General features: G+C 41.5%; 1 protein-coding gene across 4 annotated transcripts; it reads left to right on the forward strand.

Moving 5' to 3' along the window:
- The first annotated feature begins 1,535 nt into the window (after window positions 1-1,535).
- On the forward strand, window positions 1,536-11,230 carry polr3d (polymerase (RNA) III (DNA directed) polypeptide D). 4 transcript variants are annotated; one of them, XM_036578311.1, is made up of 10 exons: window positions 1,561-1,649; window positions 1,771-2,062; window positions 3,830-3,998; window positions 4,139-4,182; window positions 4,361-4,515; window positions 6,251-6,375; window positions 7,045-7,225; window positions 8,354-8,604; window positions 9,048-9,203; window positions 10,846-11,230. In XM_036578311.1, exons 3-10 carry the CDS (start codon window positions 3,837-3,839, stop codon window positions 10,960-10,962), a joined length of 1,191 nt encoding a protein of 396 aa, XP_036434204.1. In that variant the 5' UTR covers window positions 1,561-1,649; window positions 1,771-2,062; window positions 3,830-3,836; the 3' UTR covers window positions 10,963-11,230. The 4 variants fall into 4 exon arrangements, with proteins under 4 accessions (XP_036434203.1, XP_036434206.1, XP_036434205.1 ...); XM_036578310.1 differs by lacking the exon at window positions 1,771-2,062 and having other exon boundaries at window positions 1,536-1,649; XM_036578313.1 differs by having other exon boundaries at window positions 1,542-1,941.

Genomic DNA, 11,230 nt, shown 5'->3' on the forward strand with positions numbered 1-11,230 from the left:
TGCTTGTAATTAAATAGCTTCTAATTTTGATTGATTATATTGAAATAATTAGCAAATAAGACAGCATGAGAGGTTTTTTAACACTGGAATGACATAAAAACCTGCGTGGCAGCAATAGGGTTGACATCTTTCATGGCTTGTGTGATAAAACTTTAATCCATAAAATGTAAATGCCTGTGTTGGATCAGTTTTTATGTAAATGTTCCATTTTGAATAAAAAGTAAAAGTGGAAAAAAGAAGCTTTTAAAATGCATAACGTCAGTATTACATTAGCACCTTGTAATTCCAGGTCTGGCCACCAGAGGTAATCCTCTCCCGAGTTTCTAATTTCTCCTTCTTTACTGTCCTACTCTAGTCTCTCAGTTCCCATCGCAATCTTCAACCTCTTTCTCTTGTTTTTGACACATGACTATCTGTGCCAATGACTCATTGGGTTACTGAATAATTACCTGGTAAGCTGATCTTGACTTTTGGACTGGGCTGTTTCCTCAATCCTGTTAATAAAAAACTGCATATGGATCCTTTTAACCTGTCTAAGCTTCCATTGTTACAGTCAGAAGACCACCCATTCAAGGTAATGACCCTAGTTCACTTCTGAATGGAATGTAGGGAGTAGGGCATAGGCACAGTCACTTCTGAATGGGATGTAGGGAGAATGCAATGTAGGGAGAATGGAATGTAGGGAGTAGGGCATAGGCACAATCACTTCTGAATGGAATGTAGGGAGAATGGAATGTAGGGAGTAGGGCTTGGGCGTGATGACGTCTGTATGGAATGTAGGGAGAATGGAATGTAGGGAGAATGGAATGTAGGGAGAATGGAATGTAGGGAGTAGGGCATATGCATGTTCATTTCTGAATGGGATCTAGGGAAAATGGCACAATCACTCCCAAGTAGAAGTATGGAGTAGGACACAGGCACAATCACGTCTGAATGGAATTTAGGGAGGCGATTTCTCATTTTAATGTAACGTAGGGAGAAAGTCTATAGCTTGATCTCTTTTGAATGACAAAAATAGGAGTAGGACATAAGCACAATCATTGCTGAATGGAACACAATAAGGGAATAGACACAATCACTTCTGAATGCAACATAAAGAGTAGGGTGTAGGCATGATAAGGGGAAGACGCCCCTCTTAATAACGAATACTGTAGAACTACACAGTTTTTTTGCAGGTGTTTAACAAACAACTCACTGTTAAGGGAAATTAACTGTAATAGCAGCCAAGACTGGCCGCCACGCTCCCTGTAATGAAGGTTAGGCCTTCTGAAGTCAGGCTCTTGCAGCATATTTTATCTGTGAATGTTGCGAAAAATTCATAAAAACCTGTCATAAAAACTCTTTTATTTTGTGTTACAAGTTACATGTTATGCTTGACGTACCCTATCAGCTCCCCTAAAGGCTCAAAAGGCCCTAAAGGAATGACTGAATCAGGATCACTCCTGAGGGGAAAAGTAGGGAGTAGGGCATAGGGACCATCACTACCGATTGGAACGTACCCGGTTCTACGGTCCACGTCACATCCTCGTTCGTATCACTAATAAAACTCCGCCCATGTCTAACTTGTCCTGTTTTAAATTTCGTTATTCAGCAAACAGCCGTTTTTTTTTGGCCCGTTTTTTGAAGGTCGATTAACAGCTAGAATTCGGGTAAATACTTCACCGTTTTCTTCCAGGGCTGTAAACTGTTATATAGCCTGGTGGCTACTTATTTAGCAGCTTAGCCGCCGGTAGCTGAGCTCGGCCATGTGTTGTGTCCATGTGTTTACAGTAGGAGGGAAGCTGCCCTCTGAGGCGGCCGACACGGTTTGGTATTCTAGGAGGGATGTTATGTTGGCATAAACACGGCTGTGAGTGAGGAGTGTGAACAGTGAGGCTGTGCGGCTGGTTGTGGTTGAGAAAAAGCTGGACTGGTCTCTTCCAGCGGTCAGTCAGTCAGTCAGTCAGTCAGTCCGTATCTCTGTGTCTGTGATTGTGTTGAGAAGAGCGTGTCTGAAGTCTGAAATCATCCAGCCTTCCTGCTTGGAGAGAAACTCACAGAGACGCCTTTACGGGTCTGTAAGGTTAGCTTGTCCCGTCTAACAGCATATCCACGCGCTGTGTTGGCTACGAGAAGCTGTTGGCTGAAAGGGGAAGTCCACCAACCTTTCAAAATTTTGTATAATTAAATCATTAGTATGTAAAGAAAGTCATTTGGAGTGATTTGATGTGATGTGCATCGTTTTAGAGAAATTTGCCTGAAATAACAGTGAGATTTGTTAACAGTGGTGATGGGAACCAGACGTCTGAAGTGTTCAGTGCCTCTAAAATCTCCCTCTATCATTTTATTTCATTACATGATCATAAATACATTGCCTAATGTGTGAGGTATTGTTTTATAATAGCTTTGAGAAGATTGTGGCCTAAAATGTGTGTTTGTGTGTAGTTTTTAGTTTCTATAATTCGTGTGTTTTGAAGGCAAAGAGGCATATGCAGTGCATTGTACAGCCAAATAGTACCTGGAGGAAAAAAACACACTTGTTTTTCAGATTTACCTCTACAGCACCACTGTATTACTGTTACCAACATTAAATCTAAAAACTCAGACACAGTTCGTTGATTGTTTATGGTTGTTTTGGATAGGAGACCTTGCACTCTCTGGTTCTCATCACCACCACTATAAAGAAATCAATACATTACTCTAAAATCCTCTTTGAAAGGCCTACATATCTCCATGACTCTATTATGCAGAAATTTGAGGAAAAAATCACCTTTAAAGCTGCAAATAAGGATTTCAGTACAGCAAAGTGGTAGAAATGTGTTTTATATTAACATTAAAACCCTGACTTGAGTCACAAATAGGTGTGATAGAGTGTCTTAGTAAACAGGAGTGGATGTGCTCTGAAAATCTGATTTACTCAAAATGATTGAACAGATTGGTAATCGTGGTTTTGATATGATACTTGTGTCAAATCTAATTTCTGATCAGGTACTTTCTGCTCAGATGAACTCTTGGAGGGTGGCGATCATGTGAACGTACCTGTTGGTTTTCAGTAAATACGCTAGTTCAAAAATGAATAAATGTCATAAGTGTAGGAATCTTATGACTACACTGTACACGTCAGTTTACAGTGTAAGACAGTTTCTGACGTTTGCGGAAAAGTTAGGACGGACAGAATTCAGCAAAACAGTAGTGCCACGTTTTATAACGGCGGTAAAAAAAGTTTGAAAGTAATCATTTCTTTTTTAAATTCAGCAGCTGCGAAAATGAACTGTTCAAGAAGGAGTAGCAAGGAAAAATCAAACAATTGGTAAAAATAAAAGAATAACATAAGATAATTGTGTAATGAGCTGATCCAGTCAGCTACTGTCGTATGCAAAAGTTTGGACACCCCTGGTCTAATAACATGTTTTGATTTTCTAAGTGAAAATAATACATCCTCTACAGTGAACACGTGCTAAAAATGTCATTTGCCTGCAAATTTTAGTGTGTAATTTCTGTTCATTTGCTTATTTTAACATAAATACAACATAAATAATTTAAAATAAAACATAACATATTAATTGTGCCATAACTGTTATACTGGCCACAGTTTATGCTTTATTTAAATCCAGTAAATAAACAGTAATTGTGCACTAAATTGTGCAGAAGTGTGCTCTCTGTAGAACTCGCATTACTTATTTTCACTTAGAAAATCAGCAAAGCATGAAATTTCACCAGTCAGACATATTGTGGTCTAATTTATTGCAATAATGATACAATATTGATGCACTGACCACTATTATTATTGGTGCACAGGAAGCCCATAACTGTCAGCAATATTGTAACCCAACTCTAAATATCGTCACAGAGTGAGGATGGCCACCCCAGGCTCCGGTGATGCTGGACCACCCCGGACCACTCAGCCTGGAGGTGGGGGCAGGGGTGCGGTGCTCGGCCGCAGGCTGCCTGCTGCTATTTCTCCCGGCCGCCTCCCCACCATGCGCTCCAGAGACCTCACGCTAGGAGGAGTGAAGAAGGTACAGCAGCCACAGTCACACACTTTCACAGTGAATACAGTTTCCACAGATTTCTGCACTTTTTGTCAAAAAAATCTGTAAAGCAAATATGATCTATGCAAATATTAAGCAACTGTCCTCTCTCTCATACTTCCCCACAGAAAACATTCACACCCAATATCATCGGCCGTAAGAGTAAAGAAGAGTGAGTGATGTTTGAACTGATAAAGCACTCTCAATGATGTTTGTTGGGTTGACAGAATAGCTTTCATGAGCTTTCCATCGTAGTTATGATAAATGTCCTTCCACATGAGCCTCTGTTGTATGTAATGACCTCTAGCCAGGCCTCACTGGTCACGTAGCTTAGTGATGTTTTCTCTCAGACTGAAAGCTGATGAAGGACCCAGGAGAGAGAGGAAGGATGCGGATCGAGGGCGACAGAGAGATGGGCGCGGCAGGGGGCGGGGCCGCCCAGAGGTCATCCAGTCGCATTCCATCTTCGAGCAGGGCCCTGCGGAGATGATGGCCAAGAGGAGAGGTAAGGACTGCGTACAAAAACCTTTGCCTCTGCTCCAGTCCTCCACCTCCCTTCCTACTGCTCCTCTCCAACCCAGCAAGGAATCAAGGAGAAGAGCAGGAGAAATGGAGAGAAGAGCAGAAATTGGGAAAATGGGACAGTTGATTCTTTTCAGCGTCATTAAATTTGATGTGATTGATGAACTAAGGCTACATTCACTTTACCAGGTTGAAGTGGCACAAATCAGATTTTTTGCCCTAATGTGACTCAGACCTGATGTTTTCAGGGTTGTGTGAACACGCAAATCTGATCTTTTCAAATCTGACCCAATCCACTTTCATATATGGTCCTAGATTGTATACGTATCTGATTCATGGCCTTGCGACCTTAATGTGAAGCTCGGATCGGAATTCATGTGCTTTTTTTCCACTGCGTGTGCGCCATCATTCAGCGTTACCGTGGCAGCAGTGCCGAACAGGAGTTAAAGCCTGTAAACGGTGGAAAAGCAGCACATTTCACCTTTTTCTCCTTCGTCTCATTCCAATAATGAAGCCGAGAGCTGATCAGAGTTAATTATCTTCTCAGCGAAACTCGTTCTGCTCATTAGTCTGTTTACTGATGACGCATGTGATTCATTTACGTGACGATACTGAGTAGGATGTGCCATGCGGGTCATTTCAGGACACCAGTTCGTTCACATTATTGACAGATTTGAATCGATTACCCACATGAGTGTGAACTATCGTGTCAGAGAGATCGGATTTGAGCAAAAAATCTTGTTTGAGCAATGAGGCTTGTAATGTGAACCTAGCTTAAGTCAGTTACAATGTTCGCTTGAAGGGACACCCCAATACTCCTGTATCCAATCGCATCTGCTATAGAGACGGCTGATTTACGTTTGTGTGTGTTTTCTACTCCTTGGATTGCTCCATGTTTGGCCGTCCTCTCTGGGTGTTTATGCGTTGATGTGACTGTAAAATTTTTAAAAGACTTCATCACTCATGTATCCTCCATTTGAAGTTGTTTTGGTGGGTGTCTGATGTTCAGACAGCCGCTAAGATGGCAACATGAAATCGTTTGCCCGGTCACAGAGGAGAGGAGGAGGATGAGTAGGAAAATCAGTAACTTTCAGGGTTTCTGGGTGCAGCTAAGGAGACCTCCAGAGGTCAAGAGATGCATTTTGGCAAGCAGCACAAAACTGAATGTGTGTTAGATTAGTGACGGTAAGACCCCACCTGAACTAGGATAGTTTTACCTGGGAAGGTACTATAATTTAAGTTTACAGATGGATTACTAATTATCAATAAAATTAATAATCCAGTATGAATCTGCAGTGTGTGTAGTTTTACAGTCTGACAGTAATAATTGTGGAGCGATTTTAATCCAGTATGAATCTGCAGAACCTGGAGCTTTCACAGTAATAGTGGGTCTGTTCTAATACACCTTACACTTATAGATTAATAAAACCTGCTAAAGGACACGGCCATGCTGCGTGTTGTTGTCATTGAGTGTGTCTTGTGGGGTAACACTAACATGAATACCTGGGTTATGACTTTTCTTAATGAGTCAGCTGGTCAAATCCTGCACAAATTCCCCTGCCTAATATATCCCGTTAAAACTAATCTCTTCTGTAGTGCCTACTCTGGTAGTACGTCATTAGTTAATGTATTGAAGCATAAGATTCTTATGTAAAATATATGGTTTGTGTGTCAATAATGAATTATCTTATGCTTCCACCCACTTATGGCTTTGCTAGGTGTGTATGATGACATGCGAGAAACTCCCAACAGCGGACCCTCCCCCATCATCAACATTAAGAAGGAGAAGAGAGAGACGGAGGAGGAAACCAAAGAGATTCTGCGCAAGCTGGAGAGAGACAATGTAAGTTTGTACATAATGAAGGGCATTTACTCAGTGTGGTCAAATCCTCTGACCTTCAAATTATTATTTACCCAAAATGCTTCATGTAGATCACAGGATCTGTACTGGCTGCATTTTGATTATTTTACACATGCAGTTTTGTAAATATTCTGACAATTTGCCAGGAACACTTATATGTGAATACGAGATACAAGACCTAGTGAAAGTCCCAGCAGTATTCCAGGTAGACTGAAGTGGGAACAAAAGCAAAAGCTGGAGCATTGCTGGATTAGAGGACAACGTTTTGATATGTGTCCTCCGAGTTGCCACAGGCTGGAAGATTTAAACCAGGGAAGGGAAATCTTGTTGTAATGTTATGCAAATGTCTTTGTGAACCCAGTACTGGAAGCAGGAACATTTGGTGTTTATGAAACATGCAAAAAAAATGATCTGTTTAGCCACCATTATTGAAGATGACGCTACTACTGCTGCATATTTTAGATGTCAAACGAGCATTTCTGGGGTTTTCTGGTGCATATAGAGATGCCGTGCGCAGTAAAGATCTGGGAATAGGCTGCGAGTGAATGGAGAAATTCACTGGCATTGTCAGGAAAGTGAATCTGGCAGTGTTGCAGGTTTTTCTATCTGAAAGGAGAGTTAGAGATGAGATATTCATGAACTTTTGTGCAGTTTCTAGATGACCCTCACTTGAGGAGCGAGGCACGGAGCTGTCCCGTCCAGCTTCCCCTGGCTGTGTCCGGCTGGATCTTTAAGGAGGAGTTTGAGGAGGACACTAAGATAGGCCTCAAAATGGAGAGCAACTGTGGAGAAGCTGAACCAATGAACACTGAAAGCTCTGGAACTGTTACAGGTTTGACAGAAATATGTCCATCCTACATGTTATAGAAACAAGAAACAGTGAAGAGCAGAGTAAATAAGATGTGCTTTTATGCATAGTGCAGTGCAAAAGTCAGAGATCACCCTTCATTTATTTGATTTCCAGTCAAAACAGCCATTAAGTACCAGTTTGTATTTTTCAGGAGATACTTCTGAGGCAGTTAGATAAAAGATAATCCAAAGGAAGGGGGAAGAAAAAAGTTCAGATTGATAAAAAAAAGCTAAGAAAATGCAACTCACAATGATGCAAGACTAAGAACCAATCCCATTTCTTATTTTTACCCCTACTCCTTATTTTCGAGTGTTGCCTTGACCTTGGAACTGAGTTACAAGGGGTAGTGGTTGAAATCTTCTCTACGAAATGGGACCCTCAAATAAAGAAGAACATTACTGCATTAACAGGCTACTAGTGCTGCTCTTTAGGCGACCCTGCCAGTCAGCAGTGAAAGCAGAGGAGAGTAAAGTTCAGCTGCTGGGCTTTAGTTACATTTAGGGCATCATATGCCTTCAAAGAGGTGGGATGTGACAATTATTTATTTTTGCCCACCCCTGATTCTTCAGTGACATGAAGTCAGATATTCGCCAGCTCCTTGTTCGAATTATCCCGTTCCACCTTAAACTGCTGCACCATTTAAGGTGGAACGGAAGTTTCGATAGGTAGCTACCGAGACATCAGCATAGTACTAGCGATTTTTATGCTTGTTATGAAGAAAAGGACCATAATACATTGAAACGGCACTAAACTAAGATAATACAATGGTTATCATCATTTTTAATGGAGAAAGTTCTCACATTTGTGGGTTTCTTTGGTCACCTGCACAGCCGTCTTGCCAGTTTTTCTTATTTTTTCCTAAAACTCCGTTTGGAGTATGCCTCTGAAAAACCTCCGTATGGAGGAGCATGTAGCCCTAACATATCTTCCTACCCCTCTATCTCAATAAAATCGAGACACCCTACCCCTAGACATGAATGCACAAAACGGAGGGCTAAGGGCTGAATGGTAGGGGCACGGGGTGAAATAGGATCGGGCCTAATAATACTAATACTGTAGCTATACTGATGAAGCTGTGTTCTCTTGTTCCCCTTCCTTTCTCTTGTTCAGTTAAACAAGAACCTCCTGAGGTACCTGAGGTAAAGAAGGCGGAGCCCATGTTAAGGCCGCCGCCCATACATGAGCCCGATTCGCTGCCTGACCTGCTTGAGGCCTGGAGTCAGTGTAAAGAGGAGGAGCTGCTCTTCATGCAGCTTCCTGATTCGCTACCAGGCCAGCCGCCCACAACTGACGTAAGACCAACCAAAACAGCTGTCCAGTCAGAGGATGGTCAGTCCATGCTGCAGAAAACTGAAGGCCAGGTATGTAAAATTAAAGGAATAAAATAAACGTAAATGTAGAAAATTATACAATAAACCGTGCACTACAGTAAATGCAGAATATAGTTTGTTGTGTACTGTACTGTATAGTGTCTATACATTATATTGTAAACAATATTGTATATATTTGTTGATTATGCTGTTGCCACCTGTCCTCTTTTCTGCTGCTGTACTGTATTAAATGTAGCATTGCTGCTCCAGAGGAACCATAATTTTGTTCCTCACTCAGTACCAAATCAAGATTTTTTTCTAATCTCCTAAGGAAGATGTCCTGAAAAATGAATAACTTGTACTTTAGTTGTCATTTTGACTGGAAATTAAATGAACAAAAGGGTGATATCTGACTTTAGCACTTTGTATGTACTATGTTTACTTGAAGATGTGAGTGTGTCTGATTTTGCTGTGTCTGTGCATGTGTGGAGCAGCAGGAGGAGGCTGAAGAGGAGAACAGCTGCTGCCTGAAGGACCTGCAGGAGGGTTTGGTGGGCCGGATGCTGGTGAGGAAATCTGGCAGAGTGCAGCTCATCCTGGGGAACATCACGCTGGACGTGGCTTTAGGGACCCCCTGCTCTTTTCTTCAGGTCCTTTTTTTCAGTATTTTTTTTTTTCAGTAGTTGATCAACCAACAAATGTTTGGAGTCCATATTTTGCTTCTTTAGTTTAGAACTGGAGCTATGAGGCTAGCATTGCTAACAGTATAGAAGTCAATAGTCATCCAAATCTTTTCAGTAAATACATCCCCAAAACTTCTCTCGACCCGCTCAAACCACATGCAGTTCTGCGTTAGTCACACAGGAAACGGTAAGACTTACAGTAACCTTCCAAAATACAAAATAAACAAGACATCACCATGTAGCTGCCCGGTACCTTCGGCTAATAAAGATAACAGAATTGCAACTCCCTCTCAGAAATTCCTGTCCAAATCCCCTATCCACGTCACGCAGCCATATGGTCGCTAGAATAGATTAGAAATTTGTGTTGTTTATTTTAATTAATATATATGTTCAGTTAAAAAATCTAAGTTAATAGTTGTTAATGTAAAACACAAACAGGCCGAATTCGGTAAAACACCTGCACACAGTGTTCAGCTACACAGTGAAGTTCATTTTTATAGCTGTAAGTCATACTGTGCTCTAATCCACATCAACAAGTCTGCAAAACCTAAAAGAAGAGCTCAACGTGATCTTCATTAAAGCTACGCTATATAAGATTTGTGGATTTGGAGACCTCTCTGGTGGAAATGTGTAACTGCACACAACATGTGGAAGAACATTTTGGTTGTGCTTCGGACCCCTTCCTCGAGCGGATGAATCTGATGATTGTGAGTGCATTGAAAGAGAATTTTAAGAGAACTCAGTTAAAACTTGGTGAAGGGAGTGTCTCCTGAGGATGTGAGTGAATTATCTACTGCGGTCATCATATTTTATCAGTATAATGTTGATTTATGTATATGAGACCTTAAAATTGAGCTGTGTGTGACATTAATACGTAAAGATGTGTGACGTGGTAAGAAAAACTCTTCTGAAATCCGAACCTACTCCTCTGACTTCTAAATGATTATTTTAGTCTTTACATGTTGTCCCCTTAGTCAGTAACTAAGTAACTATCAGGTGCTGTACACTTTTCAGCTCTACCTTTTATTTTGTTAGGCATCTTTGTATTTGTTTAAAAGCAAAAGGAGATGACCTGGTGGAACAAAGAAGATGGGAATCTATTTACGGAAGATTTGGGTGACTACTGGGTTCTAGTGTGTGTTAGCAACCTTAGCGTCATAGCTCCAGCGCCAAGCATCATTCCAGACATCTGGGATAAGTGGATAATTGTGTTAAATTGATTTTCCACCAAACCCTTCTATAACCGCTTTAAGGATGGGTGGAGTGAGGAGGCCGGGAGCAGGTGTGGAGACGGAGAGCTATGTTTTATTTACACACGACACAAAAACCACTCGGCTTTTAAGCCCACAGACAAATTAAGACAAGACGCTCGCTGAGACTTTTCCTTTCTTTTCTTAGTATAGCTCAGCTCAGCTCTTCTCTCCCGTCTCCACCGGTCTCCTTCTGTCTGGGCTCTGCCCTATAAGTAGGCTGGCACAAACAAGGCGCAGGTGAATATCATCAGCTACTTAGCCCACTGGTTCAGCCCGACCGGCTCTACGTCCTGCATTTAACGCTCGGCCACTCCCCCTCCTCCACACTTTCCTTTAATTTCTTGTTCTCTTTGTAGGAGTTGGTGTCCGTTGGGACAGAAGGCAGAAGAGGGGATCTGTCTGTGCTCGGCCACATTAAACACAGACTGGTTTGTTCACCTGACTTCCAGGCTCTTCTGGAGAACAGAGCTTGAGGTGTGTGTGTGTGTGTGTGTGTGTGTGTGTGTGTGTGTGTGTGTGTGTGTGTGTGTGGAGAACAGTGTGTATCTGAATCTGTGTGACTCCTCCACTACATTTTTTCAGAGATGTATTATTTATGAGCAGGAGATGCAGGACTTGGGTTTGAATGACATTTATTTATGTACATAATTAAACTTATTCGAGGAGACTAATTGCTCTGATGCTGTAGATCCTGAAACATGTTTAAATAAGATGGAATGATTAAAGTCGTATTTAACATTT

The sequence above is a fragment of the Colossoma macropomum genome, unplaced genomic scaffold, assembly GCF_904425465.1.
Source record: "Colossoma macropomum unplaced genomic scaffold, Colossoma_macropomum, whole genome shotgun sequence".
NCBI lineage: Eukaryota > Metazoa > Chordata > Actinopteri > Characiformes > Serrasalmidae > Colossoma > Colossoma macropomum.